We start from the raw sequence: 22,547 nt of genomic DNA, 5'->3' as shown, positions 1-22,547 counted from the left end.
ATCAAACCCAAACTCTTATATCTCCTGCATTGGCAGGTGGGTTCTTTACCACTAGCACCACCTTTAAGTACAGTACAATAAAAAATTTGAGAGAGAGAGATCACATTCACATAACTTTTATTACAGCCCGTCAGGCTCCTCTGTCCATGGAATCCTCCAGGCAAGAATACTGCAGTTGGTGGCCATCTGCTTCTCCAGGGAATCTTCTTGAGATAGGGATTGAACCTGGGTCTCCTGCATTGCAGGCGTATTCTCTACCATCCGAGCCACCAGGGAAGCTCCTTTATTACAGTATATTGTTATAATTGTTCTATTTTATTGATTGTTGTTAATGTCTTGCTGTGCTTAATTTAGAAATTAAACTTTGTCATAGGTTGCATGTACAGGAAAAAAACAGAGGACATATAGACTTTGGTACTATCTGAGATTTCAGGCATCCACTGGTGGTCTTGGAGCAAATCCCCCACAAATAAGGGGGGGCTTTCATATATACATAAACCATACATGAGAAAAATACACAGTAAAGTTACTACCTTTAGGGAAAGGGATACAAGGCTTTTGCATCTTTTTAATCCACAAGCTGTGAGGCATGTGGGATCTTAGTTCCCTGACCAGGGATTGAACCTGGGCCATTGGTAGTGAAAGGGCAGAGTCTTAACCACTGACTGCCAGAGAAGACCTTGCTTTTGCATCTTGAACCATCTAAATAAATGACTTATTAATACTAAGTACTACAGCATATTAAAAGGGTTATACACCATGAAGTGGGATTTATCCCAGGAATGCAAGAAAGGTTCAATATATTAAGAATCATTGTAAGTATTAAATAATAAAGAATCTGGCTGGTGTCTGTCCCCAGTTACTGGGAGGAGCCTCTAAATCCTGGGAGTGATGATATGTCTTTGTTATTCCTGGTAGTACCCTCAGGTTACACCTGCTCCTGAAGTGATAAAGATCCAGGCTGGTCATACCAGAAAGATCAACCATGTGATCTGAGAGTTGGGGCTTTGAGCCAGGTTATCAGTCTGATCTCCCGATCTGCTAGGAGGGAGCGAGTGCAGATTAAGTTTAGTCACGAGGTTCATGATTCGATCACAAACCTATGTAATGAAACTCCAGTAAAAACTAGACACTTAGGTGAAGCTTAGGTGAGTTACTCTTACAGTGATGCGCCAAGAGGGTGTCACACCCTTAAGACATGGAAGCTTTTCATTTGGGACCCTCCCAGACATCACCCTGCATGTCTATTCTCTTGGCTGGTCCTGATTTACGTATCCTTTATAATATACACATATAATATATAATATAATCCTGAATTCTGTGAGTCATTCTAGTGAATCAGTGAAACTGAGGAGTCAGTGGGAACTCCTAAATTCAGGTTCTTGGAAGTGCTTTGTTTGGGAATCCCAAGCTCTGGCTATTTTCTGATGTGGCAGCAGTCTTGTGGGGAACTGTGCCTGTAGCATGTGAAGTGTGCACTGACTCCATCGTTAGTGTTGAATTGCATTGCAGTGATACAGCATATTAGAAGAATAAAAAGTTGAAGGGGCAAGCTGATCCTAGAATTTACATGGAAATGCAAGGGACCTGGAACAGACAAAACAATCTTGAAAACAAACAAAAAAGAGTTGGAGGACTCACATTCTTTGATTTCAAAACTTACTACAGGGACTTCTCTGGTGGTCTAGGGGCAAAAACTCCCATGCTCCCAATGCAGGGGGCCCAGGTTTGATCAGGGAACTAGATCCCAAATGCCTCAACTAAGACCTGGCACAGCCAAATAAATAAATAAATATTTTAAAAAAACTTACTACAGAGCTATAGTAATTAAGAAATTGTGGTATTGGCATAAGGATAGATGCATAGACCAATGAAATAGAGTTGAGAGTCCAGGAATAATCCCATATATCTACAGTCAATTGATTTCTGACAAAGGTGCCAAGACCATTCAATGGGGAAAGAATGGTCTTTTCAACAAATGGTGCTGGACAACTGAATATCCACATGCAAAAGAATGAATCTGACCTCTATCTCACACCATCTAAAAATCAGCTCAAAATGTATCAAAGACCTAAATGTAAGAACTAATGTAACAAACTCTCAGAAGGAAACAGGTGTAAATCCCAGGCGATGCTTTTTAAAATATGACATCAAGAGCATAACAACTAAAGAAAATACAGATACACTGAGTTTCATCAGAATTTAAAACTTTTGTGCATCAAAGCACATTATCAACAAAGGGAAAAGAAAATGCACAGAAATGGGAGAAAGTTTTTTGCAAATCATATACTTGATAAGGATCTACCATCTAGAACACACAAAAAATTCTCAAAGCTAAACTACAAGGAGATAAGCAACCCAACTGAAAAATGGGCAAAGGACTTTAATAGACATTTCTCCAAGTAAATAAATAAATGGCCAATAAGCAAATGAAAAGATGCTTAATATCATTATAGTCACTGGAGAAATGTAAATCAAACCCACCATGAGATACCAATTTATGGCACCTAGAATGGAAGTACCTCAGAAAGTTTTTTAAAAAGTTAAACACAGAGGTAGATCTTGTGACCCATGAATTTCAATACTAGGTATATACTCCAAAGAACTGAAACTAGGTGTTTAAACAAAAACTTGAACACTAGTATTCATGGTATTATTCACATGGCCAAAAGGTACAACCCAGGGGTCCATCAACTGATGAATGGATAACCAAGATATGGCATACAATTCCATACAATGGAACATTATTCTGCCATTGAAAGGAGTAAAGTATTGATACATGCCGAAATATGGATAATTCTTGAACACATTAAGTGAAAGAAACCAGACACAGACAGTCACATTTTGTGTGATTCCATTCACAGGAACTACTCAGAACAGTCAAATCTACAGTAACAGAAAGCAGATTAGTGGTTTCCAGGGGCTGGGGGGAAGGAAGAATGGGGAGTGATCACTGATGGATCCAGGTTTCTTTTCAGGGAGATGAAAATGTTCTGTAGTTAGAGAGTGGTGATGAGCACTGTGAACGTAGTTTTTAAAACTACTGAATTTTATATTGCAAAATAAGCAAAATGGTGAATTTTATGATATATGAATTTCATCAATGAAGTAAATAATTAGACTAAAACAATACTTTCTAGAAACTTTTTAATTCAAAGATTTTAAATGCCACACCCCTTCCTCTTTCTGAATGTTTAGGGAATAGTGTCCATAAGAGGTTTCAAGTCCCTCTGAGGTTGAGTCAGAAAGTTGCAAGTTATCTTACCATCCTTAAAAGTGGATACAGAGGAAACCAAGTCTATCACCCACTGACTCACCTGAGCATAGAAATAAAGATGTTCCGCTACAGTCAAGTTATCATACAAGATATCATGCTGGGGGCACCAGCCCATGCTCTTCCGGATTTGAAGCATGTCTTGAGAAATTTCATATCCATTGATAAATGCCTTTCCACTTGAAGGAGTAATAAGTCCTAGAAGCAAGTGGAAGACATAATATCCTAAAGTCATTGTCATTCAGAGCCACAACAGTACAAAGGCTTAATGATGACCTCTGCTTTGTCTGCTGCTCTTACACATACTATCCTATGTTTCATGTCACAGTCAGCAGCATCCAAGGAGTATATGTTCCATGACAGTGTACGAGGACATTTAGGGGTAGTAGAAACAGATGGCCTTCCTGCTTTTGAGGAGTTCCAACGTGGTTAACTGAGCAAAACACACACAGGTGTTTGTAATGACACTGCTGTAAGAGTTAAGTAATAATACGGACACATATTTCTGTAAAGTTGCAGGATAAAAATATTAACATACAAAAATCTGTTGCATTTCTATACAGTAACAATGAAATATCAGAAAAAGGACTGAAGGAAACAATCCCATTTACCATCATATAAAAAAGAACACAATACCTAGGAATAAACCTACCTAAGGAGATAATAAAAAAATCTGAATCTGGAAAACTGTAAGACACTGATGAAAGCAACTGAAGACAACACCAACAGATGTAAGGACCTACCATGCTCGTGGACTGGAAGAGTTATTACTGTTACAATGAATGAACTACCAAGGCTACCTACAGATCCAATGCCATTGGTATCAAATTACCAAAGGCATTTTTTCCTCACAGAACTGGAACAAAAAGATGGTTTTTAATTTGTATGAAAACACAAAAGAACCTGGATCACAAAAACAATCTTGATAAAGAAGAATGGAATAGGAGGAATCATGCTCCCTGACTTCACACTATACTACAAAACTACAATAATCAAAACAGTATGATACTGCCATGAAAACAGACACATACATCAGTGGAATAGGATAGAAAGGCAGAAACAAATCCATGCACTTATGGTCAATTAATCTATGACAAAGGAGGCAAGAATATACAATGTAGAAAAGACAGTCTTTTCAATAAGTGGTGGTGAGGTAATTGGTATATTTACATGTAAAAGAATAAAATTGGAACATTTTCTCACACCATATACAAAAATAAACTCAAAATAAAACTAAATGTAAGACTGGCTACTCTCAAACTCCTAAAAGAAAACAGAAAATTCTTTGACATAAATTTTAACAATACTTTTTTGGATCTGTCTTCTAAGGCAAGAAAAACATAAACAAAAATAGACAAATGGGATCCAAAAGCTTTTACACAGCAAAGAAAACCATAAACAAAACAAAAAGACAACCTACAGAATGGAAGAAAATATTTGCAAATGATGTATCGACGAGGGATTAATATATCCAAAATATACAAATAACTTACACTGATTAATATTAAAAAATTCAATCAAGAAATGGGCAGAAAATCTAAATAAACATTTCTCCAAAGAAGACATACAGATGGCCAACAGGCATATGAGAAGACACTCAATATCGCTAATTATTAGAGAAATACAAAGCAAACCACAACAAAGTATTACCTTACACAAGTCAAAATGGCCATCTTAACTTCAAAAATTTACAAATAGTAAATGCTGGTGAGGGTACGGAGAAAAGGGAACCCTTCTACACTGTTGGCGAAAATGTAAATTAGTGCAGCCACTATGAGAAACAGTCTGGAGGTTCCTTAAAAAACTAAACAGGATTACCATATGATCCAAACAATCTTACTCCTGGGCATATACCTGGAAAAGACAAAAACTCTAATTCAAAAAGATACATGCACCCCATGTTCATAGCAGCACTGTTCACTGTCAAGACATGGAAGCAACCTAAATGTCCATCAACAAAAGAATGGATAAAGAAGGCTTTACTCAGACATAAAAAGAGAATAAAATAATGCCATTTGTAGCAACATGGATGGACCTAAAGATATCATACTAAGTGAAGACAGAAAATGCAAGACAATTATCATGATATCACTTATATATGGAATCTAAAAAAAAATGAATACAAATAAACTTATTTACAGAACAGAAACAGACTCACAGACATAGAAAACAAACTTACGGTTACCAAAGGGGAAAGGGGGGGATAAATTAGGAGCTTGGGATTAACACATATACATCACTATAGATAGATGATGGAGAAGGAAACGGCAACCCACTCCTGTGTTCTTGCCTGGAGAATCCCAGGGACGGCGGAGCCTGGTGGGCTGCCGTCTATGGGGTCGCACAGAGGTGGACACGACTGAAGTGACTTAGCATAGATAGATAAACTATATTTTAGCACAGGGAACTATATTCATTAATATCCTGTAATGACCTATAATGGAAAAGAATCTGAAAAAAGAATATATACGTGTGTGTGTGTCCCAATACCAAAGGCACCTCAGACCAAGCTTCACAATATCACTGCTCCTCAATGTTTTCAGTGGAAGGTGTGTTAGCAACCTGTGAGGAGGGTTGTGGCAGCTGGACTCGGAGGAGCTCACAGCTCTCCAGACGTCTGGTGTTCTGTGTCCAAAACCAGTGGAGGAACTGGTTGGCTTTCAGAGCTCCTTGAGATTTGGAAATGTATCTTGCTGGTTTTGTACAGAGCCTTACATGGGTTAACCCTTCAATAAATACATTTTTCTTGAATGAATGAGTTTTCAAATGTCACAGATATTATTTTAGTGATGGGAAGAATTATTTAGGCATAAAAATTATTCTGAAACAGACAACTTCAGCATAATTCACCAGGTATCACTCTAAATGGGCCCCTGGCAATCAAAAGTATGATTTGTTTGGATGAAATGTTTGATTGAGGGATCAGTGGTGCCTCACTGTACTGGAAGGTTTTGCCTGGAAGGAAACATGCCCAGCAGTGTTCACAGTTTCCTGGAAGTGTTTGGAACTAAGTACCTCAGACTGACTGAAAAAGTTAGATATTCTCTCCTCCTGACACAGGGTAATGTGAATCACTAGATGGTAAAAAACAAACAACAAACAAAAATGTCAGGGAAATCCAATGATGGGAAATGGAGCCAAAAAATCTTTTTTTTTTCCTTTTTTTTCCCCTTTATTTTTTTTTTCAGTGGGTTTTGTCATACATTGATATGAATCAGCCATAGATCTACACGTATTCCCCATCCCGATCCCCCTTCCCGAGCCAAAAAATCTTGATCTGGATCAAGGATCTCTCCAGTGCCTCCTTGGGAGAGCTGATCCACACGCACCTGTGAGAATGCTGCAGGTGGTGGTCTTGCCCGCTCCATTGTGGCCTAGGAGAACCGTGATCTGGCCCTGGTACAGATTCATGGTCAGGTCTTTGACTGCCATAAGTTCATCCTTTCCCTTGTAGAACACCTGTTGAAAAGCCAAGTTTGATAGCCTAACACACACATGCCTGTGGCGTTTCTGAAGAACCTATGACAGGCTGAGCACCCACACCAATTTCCCCTGAAAGTTCAACAGTGGAACTCCAAGTGGAAATCCACAAAGGGAGCCCTTTCTTTCAGAGCTTAGCTGCCTGGAGCAACTGAGGACCAGCAAGGCTAGGGGGATTTCCCTGGCCTCTGGAACCCGGTGGGAGAGCAGCAAGACCACAGAGGCCAGAGTTGAAAGACGAAGGGCCTGGAGCTGGAATGAGACCATCTCCCTGCTTCTCAAGCCTACCTCGCTCCTCAGTGCTGGCCAAGCCCCTGAGAAAGGGTACCTTGCCTCTTCCGTGGGCAGTGTTGTCCTCGGGAGAGAACCCCAGACAGACTGGCCTGTTTTTATTTTTTTCTTATTATACAAGTAATCCATTTATAAGAGCATAAAGAAGAAAATGAAATCACCCACAATGCTGTCTGCAGAGGTAACATCACCTTTCAGCCTACGCCTTAGCCAATTTCAGGGCCAGGTGCGGGGTCTGGAGTACAGACGCTATAGTTGGGTGAGACCAGGGTGTCACTCCTCCCCACAATTCATCTACTGTGTTTGGGAGCAGGGTGCTGAGTAAGGGAAGCTGGCACACTTCCTTGCCCCCAGCACCATTTGGTGTGATTATTATGAATCAAATGTGACAGGCCTCTTCCCTGACTTCTCAGTCTCCTTTCTGAAGTCGAGGTGGACACTTGGCAGAATTCCAGGCAAGAAGAAGGGGTGATCTACTGAAGGGCAGAAAAGAAGGGAGGGAGGGAGGCAGGAAGGCAGGAAGGAAAAAATTTTTCCCAAAAGAAAGCCCCTTGCTCTTATCTTTCCCTGTAGATGAGCTACAACAGCCGTCTTGCAACCAGGGAATGACAAGCACACAGCAGGGAGCTACATGCTTCCACTGGTCCAGGGAAAATCAATGAAAGTCAGTGAGTAGAAAGCAAAGTGCTCTGGGATGGCTCTGCTGAGCAGCCGACATCATGGCAGAACCATGTGCCTGCAGGCTGCCTGTTATGAGAAAAAAAAGAGGAGAAATCCCTGCGTACTGAAGCCACAGTAAATCCAGTGAAGCTGGAGCATTCCCAGCTGCTCCCACAGGGTGTGGAGGAGCTGGGATGATCCCCCATGCCATGGATCCCCTGGAGTAGGATGTGATCCACTTGATCTCACAGATCAGGAAGGTGACACAAAGTGCTGAGCTAGTGCCTTGACTTTGACCGTGTATCAGCCACACAGAGGGCACCACCTCTCCCTAGGTCCATCATGTCTGAGGAATGGAAGACTCCTCTGGAGGACACAGCAGGTATAGAGCTTACCCCCAGGCATCCAGTCAGGGGAGCCCTTGGTCAACACAGGACTCAGCAGACACTGGAGAGAGGATGAACACTTCCACATTTGGAAGTCAACAGTGACATCTGGTTTACTACTTGATTTGGCTGCATAAGAACACTGGTGAATCAAAGCTGGCCATCAAATGACTGAGTTCTAGGGCACCCCGAACAAGAGGTGCCTGGCATTTGCAAGACTGTTTCAAGAGAGATCATCTAGACCCTCTACCCAGTCATTTAACTTTATGACAGGAAATAGGACATTTTATGTTATACTTCTAATTTGTGGGATAATGTGACAGAGGGAATTAAAAATCTATCACGAGGCCAATCCTTTGGGGTCAGCCTGCCCTCACTGCCTGTTTAATAAAGTTCTGCTTGTTTGAGATGTAAAAAAAAAAAAAGCAATCTATCACAAAATGTACCTTGTAACTGTCAGAATGAAACAGAAACCTCTATACACTATTTCTAAAGTTCTCAGAAGATCTGAGAGCTGATACCTTGTATAGATGCTGGATTTCAATTCCTTTTATCAAATTGGTAGGCTCATTCTGAATGAACTTGTTTCCCAGAACTTGCTGAAGATCCTCTAAGTCTAGCACAGGTTTCCTAAGGGATGTAGGTTCTCCCCACCAGTAGGAGGGCTAGAGAGGAAGTAAACTCATTAATATGTTTAGGTGAACTGGCTTCTTCTCCTGGAAGAAAAATATTTCAGTAAATTAAATTCTCACACTTCGCTCCTCCCACCCCCATCCTCAGCCTCGCCAGCCAGATTTCCTGGTGTTGAACCTTTGATGATGCCTGAAGGAGTCAATAATTTGCTCACAGACTCATTACTAATAAACTGCATTTCAACCTACAACCCATGGCCTGGGGGATGGAGCTACAGAAGATGCCTCACGTGCATACTCCTGGCATACTCTCCATAGGGGGAGAAGCTATTGGGACGGCCAGCAGCCTCCCTGTGGGCAAAGGCCTGGAGAAAAGCTGGTGCTAACAATCCACCCACTTCTCCACAGACCAAGAAGGCCAAGCGTGGCGGCCTTTGCCAAGGCCTGGAGTGAGGACCTGTGCAATTCAGATGGGCTCAGACTGAATCTGCAGGAGGGCCGAATCAGGCATAACGAGGTCAACTTTGTAAGAAAAATCCAGTCGTTGTAGGAGAGAAGAGATTCTGAGAACTTCATGGGGTCGTCAATGAAAGCTGTGCCCTCAGGTCACAGAGGTCTCAAAGAGCGCCAGGGCCTTGCCACCAGTCCAAGAGAAAAGAGGCCAAGGAGTCCTGAGGGCTCCAGCTTGTTGGGCTGGTATTCTGTGGGGGAATGTAGGGCCGGCCACTCAAGGGGGCACATGAGACAGCCACCGCACTCTTAAGGGGCCTCTGCACAGGGAATCAGCAGTGGGGCAAGGGTCAGAGAGACTGAGACTCATTAATCATGCTCCTTTGGCAACCATAAGTTGACAGGTTTGGAGTGAATCCAGATTAGAGAACCCCACTTAGATTTCTCAGAGTTTGAAGGTGCAACCAATATCACCAAGAGGGATAGGAACATTGATGACAAGCTATAAAAATCCTGGTGTCAATCTATAAAACAGCAGCATCAGTACTCACCATGAGGAAGAAGTACCAGGGCTTGGGTGTACCATACTCTCCTGGGAAGATGGCCTCCACATACCAGGCCACTAAGCCGTACAAGACAGAGTCTAGCAGCAGCATCAGAAGCACCTGAGTGAAGTTAAACTCTCCTCCTATACTGCCCATGTTCCTCCACTGGATGCCTGTGCCTGTCACAAGGAAGGACAGTCACCACATCAGAGACAGAGAAAAGTTACCAGAGTTTTCCAATCAAACAGTAGAGACCAGGCCAATGAGAAGACTGGACTATTCGTCTCTGGAGTATTAAGAGACAAAAACAAGGCACAGGAAAGGAAAAGCTAACTGTTAGTTTCTCTTTTGAGATAAAACTCTTTTTTGTTTTTTTCTTTTGGCCACACCACACAGCTTGCAGGATCTTAGTTGCCCAAGTAGGGATTGAACTAGGGCCCAGCAGAGAAAGTGTGGAGTCCTATCCACTAGGCCACCAGGGAATTTCCAATAAAACATTTTTCTTATTGTCAAAATGGTCCCTTCCTACTCCTCCTGACCTCCTCCACTTGGGTTAATTTTTACTTTGTAGGTCAGCACAGGTATCTCCTTCCCCAGCAAGCACACATCCTCTCCCTCTGGGATTACCTGCCTAACCCATGTGCATCCGGGTCCTCTGTGCAAGCTGTGAGCATTGCCGGCTCTGCTCTGCACTGGAAATCTGCTCACCTACTGCCACCCCAGCCTGGGGCCAGGGACTGTCAGATTACCTCAGTTTCTCCAGCCTCTGACCCAGGGCCTCACATGCAGCAGGTGCTCAGTACACATATGCTCCATGAAGAAAGGAAGGTGCTGAGAAAGGGCCTGGGACTGATTCCTGGGTGTGAATAAAGGCAGGTATCCTTTGTAATGCCAACGGTCTCACCTGAATGCAACTTGACTGCACTTCTCACGTAAAGCATCCAAGGTACCTGCACCTGCTGCCACACAGCAGGACTGAGGAGGTGGTAACTAACATCACCACAGCAGATAAATCAAGGGCTGATGAGCAGACAGATGGGCTAGAATGGTGCTCACTAGTCACCTGGGACGTTGTTCTGATTGTATGTCTGGGCGGGTCTTGGAGTCTGTGTTTCCAACACGTTCTCCCAGGGCTCTGATGCTGCTGGTACGCAGGCCACGCTGACAGGACCAACATCAGGAGACATCTGGAGCCCTTCCTGAGATGACATTCCCTGACTTGTGTCTCCCTTTGTGCCAATCAAGAGCTGTGCCTCTCACTGTGGCTTACAGACAGGTGCCGTAAAGTCAGTGCACGCAGTTCACGAAGGACAGGTGCACCTTGTTCAGTGCATGTCCACAGCGTCCCAAGGAAAGAAGAGTTGAGGCTCCTTCCCCACCTCAGCAGACATTTGATTGCCACTTTATCTATTTATCAGGAATATACATTTCAAGTACATAAAATGGAGTTTAACAAGCAATTACAAAGGAATTACCCTTGTGCAGCTACCACCTAAGTCAATCACCCCCAAAACCCCAGATATACACACCCCCATTACAACTTCACTGCCATCTTTGTTTGTAGGCAGCATCTAGTTGGATTTTGCATTTTTATCTAAACAGTCTCTTTTTACTTGGTATTCATATTTACTGTGATTATTGATTGTCTGGATTAAAATCTACCACTTTGCCAGCTCTTTTCTATTCGGTTCAAATTTTTGTTTCTTTTTTCCTCTTTTTCTTGCATTAATAGAATTTTTATGATTCCATTTTAGTTTCACTATGATTATTTGTACCTCTAAATTTTGTTTTTCAGTTTTGTTCTAGGGTGTAAAGGCACTTCCCTGGTGGTTCAGATGTAAAGAAACCACCTGCGATGCAGGAAACCCGGATTCAAGCCCTGAGTTGGGAAGATCCCCTGGAGAAGGGAATAGCTACTCACTCCAGTATTCTTGCCTGGAGAATTCCATGGACAGAGAAGCCTGGAACGCTACATACAGTCCATGGGGTCACAAAGAGACGGACATAACTGAGTGACTAACAACACACAGGGTATAAAATCGTCTTTAGAGTCTATATTCAATATTATTTGAAGATACTTCATTTCTCCAAAGATATACAGATGGCTAACAAACACATGAAAAGATGCTCAACATCACTCATTATCAGAGAAATGCAAATCAAAACCACAACGAGGTACCAACACACGCCAGTCAGGATGGCTGTTATCCAAAAGTCTACAAGCAATAAATGCTGGAGAGGGTGTGCAGAAAAGGGAACCTCTTACACTGTTGGTGGGAATGCAAACTAGTACAGCCACTATGGAGAACAGTGTGGAGATTCCTTAAAAAACTGGAAATAGAACTGCCATATGACCCAGCAATCCCACTCCTGGGCATACACACCGAGGAAGCTAGATCTGAAAGAGACATGTGCACCCCAATGTTCATCGCAGCACTGTTTATAATAGCCAGGACATGGAAGCAACCTAGATGCCCATCAGCAGACGAATGGATAAGGAAGCTATGGTACATATACACAATGGAATATTACTCAACCATTAAAAATAATTCATTTGAATCAGTTCTAATGAGATGGATGAAACTGGAGCCCATTATACAGAGCGAAGTAAGCCAGACAGATAAAGACCAATACAGTATAGTAACGCATATATATGGAATTTGAAAAGATGGTAACGATAACCCAATATGCAAAACAGAAAAAGAGACACAGATGTACAGAACAGACTTTGGGACTCTGTGGGAGAAGGCAAGGGTGGGATGTTCTGAGAGAACAGCACTGAAACAAGTATACTATCAAGGGTGAAACAGACCACCAGCCCAGGTTGGATGCATGAGACAAGTGCTCAGGGCTGGTGCACTGGGAAGACCCAGAGGGATGGGATGGGGAGGGAGGCGGGAGGGGGGATCGGGATGGGGAACACATGTAAATCCATGGCTGATTCATGTCAATGTATGGCAAAAACCACTACAATATTGTAAAGTAATTAGCCTCCAACTAATAAAAATAAATGAAAAAAAAAAAAAAAAAGAAGATACTTCATGTGTAGTGTGAGGAACTTAGAACAGTTTCCGGTTTCCAGTACTTCCCTCCCACCCTTTGCTACTGCTGTCCTGAGTTTTACTGTCACACAAGTTATTATTTAGCACCTTACACTGCTCCCGTTTTTGCTTTAGTCAGTCAGTTCTTTTTTAGAGCCAAAAAAACGCCACAAAAGACAAAATAAATTCTATTTTCCATTTTTACTGCTCTTTATTTTTGTGTGTAGATCCAAGCTCCTGTCTGATATATTGTTTTTGCTTGAGGAACTCAACATTTCTTGTAATGTCTCCTAGCAATCAATTCCGTCAGTTTCGTTTATTTGCAAGTCATCCCTGACTTTCTTCTGGATATAGAATTCTGGGTTGACAGGAGTTTTCTTCAGTACCTTAAACATGTCACTTTATTTCCTTCTATCTTGTTTATGTTTATTGGCTATTTAAATATGCTTTTTTGTGAAGCACCTATTTTTATACTTGCTTTTTTATACTACAAAGTACAATTTTTAATTGATTTCATGAATTCTTTAAATATCCTTTAAATACAAGCCTTTTGCAGGCTAAATGTGTTTCAAGAATCTTCACCCACTCTGTAGCTTCTCTTTGCATTTTCCTCATGGTGTTCCTCAGTTTCAAGTCACTATTTATCAGTCTTTTCCTGACAGCTATTTTTGTATCTTGTTTAAGAAATCTTTCCTACTTTAAAAACATGAACATACTCTCTTATATCATATCCAAAAAACTATAGTTTTTTGACATTGGAAACGATTTCTGTGTATAGTGTGAATTCAAAGTCCAATTTCATTTTTTTCCATAATGTTCTTCAGTTGCTCCAGGATTGTTTATTAAACCCCACTGCTCTGAAGCCTTGTCTCTGATACCTAACAGTGCATTTGTCTGTCTCTTCTTTTCTATTAGTCTATTTGTCAACTATAATTTTAATTACTATTGCTTTATGATAAATCACAAAATGTGGGAAAGCACGTTTTTTCTCTCTTGTTCTTCCTCAAGAGTTCTTGGCTCTTCTTGGTTGTTAATACTCCCATGTAAATCTGAGAATCAGCTCACTGAGTTCTATTTAAAAAAAAAACTGCTGGAGTTTGGACTGGGTAGGAGTTAGATGTTACTTGTTTGCACAATTCATATGATTATGTTTGAGAGTAAGGTGCTGCTGAAAGGAGTTTGGCAAATTCCCCTGCCCCTGCATCTCTTTGATCCTGACTGTTCTTCCCTGACTTCTCAGTCTCCTTTGCAGTAGAAGAGGCCATGTGACACAATTCATCCCCCCACACCACTTCTTCCTGACTTAACCAAGCTTTTGATTATTCGATTTTCTATTAAGTTTGTAAGTTTTACACTGTTTCTAGCCTTTTGCTGGTCGGCTCAGTAATGAATTACCAGATCTACTCTGCTGCAAAGTCTAATCAACATCTTTACTCTCCTTCCAGAAAGTATTTATTCCCATTGACTTCTGACTTTATCTCTTCAAAAGTCCTTTTATATATTCTAATTCCATTTCTTAAAAAAAACCATGAAGACATTATCATCATTATTTTACACAATGTACAGGGATTTCCCTGGTGGTCTAGTGGTTAAGACTCCATGCTCACAATGCATGGGGCATGGGTTCCATCCCCAGTCAAAGAACTAGATCCCTCATGCCTCAACTAAGACTCTGCATATCCAAAAAAAATTTTAAGAGGTAATGCATTAATACAATGACATCTTTGTTTTGTTTCTCAATTGGTTCAGAAATTAAGGAGGAGGGAAAGGCATTAATTACTGGGCCTCTTAAAAATTAAAACTAATCTAGTAAATTAGTTTACTAATACAAAACTATGGTTTTTCTAGCAGTCATGTATGGATGTAAGAGTTGGACTATAAAGAAAGCTGACAGCTGAAGAATTGATGCTTTTGAACTGTGGTGTTGGAGAAGACTCTTGAGAGTCCCTTGGACTGCAAGGAGATCAAACCAGTCCATCCTAAAGGAAATCAGTTCTGAATATTCACTGGAAGGATCGATGCTGAAGCTGAAGCTCCAATACCTTGGTCACCTGATGCAAAGAAGTGACTCACAGGAAAAGACCCTGATGCTGGGAAAGATTGAAGGCAGGAGGAGAAGGGGACCACAGAGGATGAGATGGTTGGATGGGCATCACCAACTCAACGGACATGGGTCTGGATGGACTCCGGGAGTTGCTGATGGACAGGGAGGCCTGGCGTGCTGCGGTTCATGGGGTTGCAAAGAGTCAGACACGACTGAGGGACTGAACTGAACTGAACTGAAAAAAAAAAAAAGAGGTCAAAATGTTTCTGCCATACAACCACAGGTCTGCTTTATGTTGTATTAATATACAGTGATTCCTGCTTCAGGTTAGAACTGAAAGCCCTGCACTAGACTTACTGAGACAATGTAGAGGAATTCCATTTATTCACTCACTATCAGGTCTGCTGTCTGATTTGAACAGATAGGTCAGATGACCAGGAAAACCTAATCCAGTGAAAGCATGAGGACTCTAAGAAATATTATCCTTGGATTTTTAGCATTTCATCAATTATATTCTTAGAGAATCCTACCTGTTTATGGTCATATGCATTTGCATTTCCTTCAGCTGTAACGCAACAGCACTTGTGGGCTATCCCATGCCTTTCAGCAAAAAACACTGATCATAAATAATCAAGACAGTCTTAGCACAGGAACAAATTTAGCATAGGCCCAACCACTCACTCTGATTCCCTCAGTTTTAACAAACAGACCCCATTAAGCATCTACAGTCATTCACAAATGTGGAAGGAATCAGATACACCATTTAAAATCTACTCTTTCCCCTGTATTTGTGAATTATGGGATCAACATTGCTTTGTTAAAGAAAGTCACTCACCTTCAATAAATTCTGGCCAACTTAACATCTTTTATTAAATTTTAAGTACCCTTAACCCATTTAGACCATCCCAACTTAACAAAGAAATCCATTGGTAGGCGATGCCTCTAAACTGGCCATTGGAGACTATCCCAGTGGCAGTAAGGAGACCCGCAAACTAGACCCAACTTCAACTCCTATCCCTGCTATCTGCTGCAAAACCAGCTGTGTCATTTGGGATGTGGATTCTGGTGATAAAAACGAACACTGAGCAATGAAGCAACTTGCTGGAGTGCTCAGAGTGGATCATCCTACCACCACTGAAATGTGAAACAGTTTCACTCAGTAAGTACTGAGACCCCACAGGGCTCAGCGTTCTACAATTAGATTGATATGTTGGCCGCAATCTTCTGCAATGACTGTAGGTGTTGCGGAAACTCTTCAAACTTCAGAAACATGAGACAAATGAAAACTTGGCATTGTACTTTCCACCCCAAAGTGTGTAGGCTGTAAGGGAGCTAGGACACGTCTGATGACGGTCCCTTAGACTAGCTTGTTGTGAAAGAAGACTCACCTGGAGGCCAATGAGGATATAATATGGTATCTGCAATAGCACGACATCATCTGTGAAGTTCTGAGGGGTTATTTGAACTTCTAATCATAACTCTATGCATTTTAGATCCATACAGTTATATAGGCATATAATTCCCTAAATCATCAGCACGCTTTAGTTTTTCCCCCAAACTACATTGCAACCTGCACAGTCTAAGCTTTATTCCATATTTCCTAAGTATTCCTTACAGTACCTATCATCGATGTAAGTATACTATAAATGCTCCAAACACTGAATAAAATGAACCAGTCATATTTGCTTGGAAATAAAGGTCAACTTTGCCTGTCAGGAAATGGCAAGACGTCAAGGCAGTTTACCTTGAGAAAGGTAAGGCTCACCTCTTATTTCAAATGTGGAGATTAATCGGACTCCCAGTGCCATGGCAACGTTGGAGAGGAGGCAAAAGACAATCTTTTGGAAGGAGCTCCTTCGGCTGTATGTAAACGCAAGGTAGAGATATGGGAGGTAGGTTAAGAAGAAGATGATGCCTCCTGAGGCTGTGGCAACATGAGCTGCAGATTCAGAAGGCAGAAATGAAAAGAGTTTCATCAATAATGCACAAGCATTCTTTTCAGAAATTTTGATAGAAACCTTTTACACTTGTACTTTCACTATCAAAAGATGAAGAGGATTTGTTGCACTTTAAAAAATGAATACATCTTATGAAAATGCACAAGCATTTAACTGCCTAGAACTTTCTCTGCTGTTGCTGCTGCTGCTAAGTTGCTTCAGTCGTGTCCGACTCTGTGCGACCCCATAGACAGCAGCCCACCAGGCTCCCCCATCCCTGGGATTCCCCAGGCAAGAAAACTGGAGTGGGTGCCGTTTCCTTCTCCAATGCATGAAAGTGAAAAGTGAAAGTGAAGTTGCTCAGTCGTGTCCGACTCTCAGCGACCCCATGGACTGCAGCCTACCAGGCTCCTCCGTCCATGGGATTTTCCAGGCAAGAGTACCAGAGTGGGGTGCCATTGCCTTCTCCAATAGTGCATTAATAACATCTCCAACAGTAAAAACCGTCTTCTCCAAAGATGAAAGTGAAAGTCACCCAGTCATGTCCGACTCTTTGCGACCCCATGAACTATGACTATGTATCTCCAGGTCAGAATACTGTAGTGGGTAGCCTTTCCCTTCTCCAGGGGATCTTCCCAACCCAGGGATCGAACCCAGGTCTCCCGCATTGCAGGCGGATTCTTTACCAGCTGAGCCACAAGGGAAGCCCAAGAATATTGGAATGGGTAGCCTATCCCTTCTCCAGGGGATCTTCCTGACCTGGGAATCAAACTGGGGTCTCCTGTGTTGCAGGCAGATTCTTTACCAACTGAGCTATCAGGGAAGACTAAAGATGAGCGGTAGATTAAACAGCATCTCTGGAGCATTGCCTGGCACTGTGCCTAGCACTTTATATATAGTAATCTTCCTAACCTCCCTGTTTCTCAGAGGAGGAAATTTATTTATTAACCCACATTAAATAAATTTGCTCAAGATCATGGGACTCATAAACAATGGGTCAAGGATTCAAGATTTCCAGGCCCTAAGCATAGTGGTTCCAGATTTGGAGATAAACCAATCAAATGGAAGTCTGGGAAATGAATATAAAATAAAGGCAAACATTTGCATTCCAGGAAATTAAAAGAACAAGGATCAAAAATGTAAGGATTGCATACATAACAGAAAGAACCACCGTTAAGGCATCAGGCAGCCCTTCACTGAACCCAACCACACGAATGATGGCTGACTCTGGGTGTCCTGTAGCTTCTCTGAATTTGCTTCTTTTGTAAAGGCTGATAATAATTGCTAATATGTTATAAGTGCTATCATTTTCCAAAGAAATGGATATGGAATCTTTTGATTTGCTCAAGGTCAGAATAAACACTGAGATGCAAATGCAGTGCTCTGAGGCCGGAACAAGACCTTCTGATATGTAACAAGTAAATCCAGTTGTTGATCTACTTGATATATAGTAGTGTGCATCTGTTAATCCCATACTCCTAATTTATTCTCTCCCTTTTCCCTTTGCTAACAAGTTTGTTTTCTGTGTCTGTGAGTCTGTTTCTGTTTTGTAAATAAGTTCATTGGTATTTTTTTTAGATTCCACATGTAAGTGATATCATATGATATTTGCCTTTCTCTGTCTGACTTACTTCACTTAGTATGATAATATCTAGGTCTATCCATGTTGCTACAAATGGCATTATTTCATTATTTTTTATGGCTAATATTTCATTATCTGTATACCACATCTTCTTTATTCATTCATCTGCTGACAGACACTAATGTTGCTTTCATGTCTTGAACACTGGGGTGCATGATTCTTTTTGAATTACAGTTTTTCTCTTACAGATATATGACCAGGAGTGGGACTGCTGGATCATATGGTAATTCTTTTTTTTTTTTAACTTTTGTTTATTTATCTTTGGCTGCACTGGGTCTTCACTGCTGTGAGCAGGCTGTTCTCTAGTTGTGCTAAGCCAGGGCTACTCTCTAGCTGCGGTGCACAGACTTCTCCTTGTGAGGGCTTCTCCTGTTGCAGAGTATGGGCTTTAAGGTGAGCTCAGTAGTTGTGGTGCACAGGCTCAGCTGTCCCATGGCATGGTGGATCTTCCTGGGAAACTGGAAGGTCCAGGAAGATCTGAACCAGAGATCGAACCCAAGTCCCCTCCATTGGCAGGAGGATTTTTATCCACTGCGCCACCAGGGAATTCCCCAAGTTCTCTTAAACCCTCTTTTTTTGTGTCGCCAGCTGCCAGGCCTGTCCTCCATTAGTGTTTCTATCTGCACCTCTCTAGGTTGACCCATAACTCAATTCTCCTGCACTCTTTGGCATAACTTCTTATTATTTTTGCCTTTCATGATTCATCTATTCTACCTATCATTTTAGAGGTAATACCCCTCCTGACAGAACCAAATTCCCAGGAGTTCCTCTTTTATTATGGTGTCTTACTATTGTTATGCAACAACTTCACAATCAGGACCTGGAAAATTATCTGCCCTGGAAGTCTTAGCCTTTCCTTCCTTCCAAACTGTGACTTATCATTTCCATCTATTTTGAAATAACATTTAGAAGCCCAGAGAAGCATAAAAGCATACATATACGGTACTAATTTCACATGTCTTTAATGGGGAATGGAATTATTCCATTGTTAAAGTAACCATACAAGTGAAAACTTGACTCTGAAGGAATAATAATTAATGCCACAGGTAATGGAAATAGCAATGCTACCAAGAAAAGAAGTCATAAACACACTCCCTAAAAAAAAAAAAAAACAAAAACAAAAACTCCCTGACAGAAAATTGTATTAGGACTCACCTTTTTGGAAGAAAGTGCTGATCATGAATGCAAAGAAAATTGTGGCAATTGCAAAACACATTAAAAACACAAATATCAAACTAGGGTCACTGTTTCCGAACACTGCTGATTCTTCAATCTACAAAATAATCACAGGGGCACATAATTCTTACATGGAAAGAATGAAGAAAAGGCGTAAAAGACCCTTAAAACAATGTGTAAATTTTTAAAAACCAGGACTATCTTAAATAAAACTATATATATATAATATATATATATATATATATATATAGGTTTTTAAGGCAGACCTTTAATCCAGCTTCCATTACCATTTACAAATCATGCTCTGTGTGTATACCTTTTTTAAGGAAAGCATAAGTTTGAATTCAATTTCTGGCCCAATGTGAATGTCCTTTTTGCTTTAATAAGAGAGTTTATCGTATTTACCATTATAACTACTACAAATAATTTTAGTATTCCTTTCAATATCTTCTATCTCCTCTTTTTATTGTTTTCAGGCAATTTTCTTTGTTTATATATTTTGCTATATAGTCTGAGTTTTCCTGCCTTTTTACATTCAAAATGCTCCAATTTTGGTAATTTAGAAGGCAAATTTTCATATATCCATATATTATAATTTAGTTATTAAACACAAGTTAGTGAATTGGAACACAAAATTCCATTGACAGCATAAAAGGAAAAATTAACGAGATACCTGGGCATAAAAGAACATTCTTAACTTTTACAATAGCTATTTTCAATTATTTACAGAGCACAAAATTTGCAATGTTTTAAAGTTTATAACTCAACTTTCCTAATGAACTAATCACCCTCAGGCCCACTACTTGAAGACTGGAGAAGTGGAGGGAGGGCAAAGCTCTCCCAGATCATAAATTTCAATGCTTCCTCTGCCAAAGGCTTAGCAAATACCACCACATGTCAACCTGAGGTTTTTAAAATGTTCATCAATCACTGTGTTTTCACCATCTCTTGAATCTCACCACCACCACCCACACCACACCATACTTTACCCCCATTATCTCCAGAGCTTAGCACATCCTGAAAGACAAGAGACGTGTACCTCTGTGCAGAAGAGAATGGTCATGAAAGAAACAACAATGGAGGCAGAAATAAAGAACACGATGAACCAAGCCACCCAGTGTTGCCAGTTTTGCAGCCCCATCATGCACATATACTCCTAGAAAGAGAAAAGAACCAGACGTTACAGGGTCTTCCGGCTCAGTCTGAACTGGTCTGGTTTAGCTGTCTTTTACTGAAACCTGAGCAGTCTGGGATGAAGGGTCCTATGTGTGTCCTGGGAAGAGGCGGATCATGGATGTAGTGGGGATTGAGTTGCAAAGAGATTAACAAACCAGAGAGTGGAGTTTCTCTGGTAGAGACAGACCTTAGGTTAAAATTATTCTTCTTTTGCTATGGTTAGTAAACTGCTGGTTCATTCATTTACTGAACACTGACTATCCGTGAATGGCTCCTATGGCCCTGAGGATAGAATCTAAACTCCTCGGCATCCTATGCTCTGGTCACAGAAAATCTTCCTATAATTCACTAAACACATCTCAACCTCTGTGTCTTTTTTGTTTGCTTTGCCTCTCACACATGTTGCTCTCTTTTTTCTCTCATTCTCTCTTTACCTATTGAAATCTTGCTTGATTTTCAAAACCTAGTTCAAGTGTTACCTGCTCTGTGAAGCCTTCTCTGCTCAGCTCCATATAGCCCCATACAGCCAGCACATCCACACATCCCATTACCCAGGCACTGGGGGTTCCTTTGTAACATGACCTTACTGCCATGAATCACCCGAGGAAAAGGACGGTTTCGTTTGTATCTGTAACTCACATGCATATGTCTAGCAAACACAGGTGAAAAAATGTCTGGTAAGTGAATAAATGCAAAGCTCTATGCTGGGTACCACGCAGAAAAAATACCACAGGTAGAGCGACTGCATTCCAAAAGTTCACAGTCTCGTACTGGAGATATATATGTGGTAATAACTCTGTATACTCCATGCCCTAAGCACAGAAATAGAGTTTTTATCTTTTATAAAGATCAGAAGTGGTAGTAGGTCAATGAATCAAAAATGAGTTGGTTAAAGCAGGGAATCACAAAAATGACATACACATGATTTAAGACTTCATCTTCACTTAAAGCACATAAACATGTAGTGTGTGCCAGTACTGCGATGTCAGAACATGAACTCTTCTTTTGATGTGTGTGCTGCTCACTGGAGCATTGGAGCTCATGTGACTGTGCTGGGTCTTCACTGGGGTGCAGGCTTCTCGCTAGCTGTGGTGAGCTAGGGCTACTCTTCATGGTGGTCCACGGGCTTCTCATTGCAGTGGTTTCTCTTGCTGTGGAGCATGGGCTCGAGGGACCACAGGCTTCACTAGTTGCAACACACAGGCTCAGTAACTGCAGCTCGTGGGCCCTAGAGCACGTGTGTTCAGTAGTTGTGGCACACAGGCTTAGCTGCTCCACAGCATGTGGGATCTTCCAGGCCCAGGGATTGAACCTGTGTCTCCTGCATTGGCAGGTAGATTTTGTACCACTGAGACACCAGAGAAGGCCTTCTGCTTTCTTATTTAATATTACATCTTCTGTTGTATGTGCTTTTTTGTGTGTGTATGATTTCCTTTGTTTTTTGTCTTTTGGTATATGGACTATATTCTCTTTCTTTTTATTTTCTCCAGGGTTTTAAGAATTAAATGTCCTACTTTTAAATACTATTTGGTGTTTACTTTTAAGCTCTTCAAAAGTGTTCTTTATTTTTGTATAGAGAGCAAACTCAAGTGTGAAATGGGAGACACACAACCAAGTCAATGATCTGGGTGAAAATATCTGATGCCCATCCCCTTCCCTCCACCAATCTGTTGCTGAAATGACTTAACAAATAGGAAAGAGAAAACTCCTCCCCTGAGCTGGGAATGAGAAAGGGTTTCCAACAGCACACCAGAAGCTTCTGGCTTCCGTGGAGCTTTTCAGTCCATGCAGAGCCAAGTGGAGAGGCCTGCCA

The 22,547-nt window shown here is 41.2% G+C and overlaps 1 protein-coding gene across 1 annotated transcript in view; it reads right to left on the bottom strand.

Moving 5' to 3' along the window:
• The window catches only part of LOC122702301 (ATP-binding cassette sub-family A member 17-like), an 86,689-nt gene that overhangs the window by 49,803 nt on the left and 14,339 nt on the right, over positions 1-22,547 (bottom strand). The window contains exons 6-12 of the mRNA XM_043915980.1: positions 20,598-20,714; positions 19,538-19,655; positions 16,569-16,742; positions 9,725-9,897; positions 8,613-8,756; positions 6,604-6,733; positions 3,318-3,472 (exon numbers count right to left, since the gene is read on the bottom strand). Coding sequence (XP_043771915.1) covers positions 3,318-3,472; positions 6,604-6,733; positions 8,613-8,756; positions 9,725-9,897; positions 16,569-16,742; positions 19,538-19,655; positions 20,598-20,714 — 1,011 coding nt within the window. The remainder of the gene's footprint in view (positions 1-3,317; positions 3,473-6,603; positions 6,734-8,612; positions 8,757-9,724; positions 9,898-16,568; positions 16,743-19,537; positions 19,656-20,597; positions 20,715-22,547) is intronic.

This window comes from Cervus elaphus, chromosome 10, assembly GCF_910594005.1.
Source record: "Cervus elaphus chromosome 10, mCerEla1.1, whole genome shotgun sequence".
Classification (NCBI taxonomy): Eukaryota; Metazoa; Chordata; class Mammalia; order Artiodactyla; family Cervidae; genus Cervus; species Cervus elaphus.
Note: the sequence above shows the minus strand (reverse complement) of the source record. Positions and strands in the feature narration are given on the sequence as shown.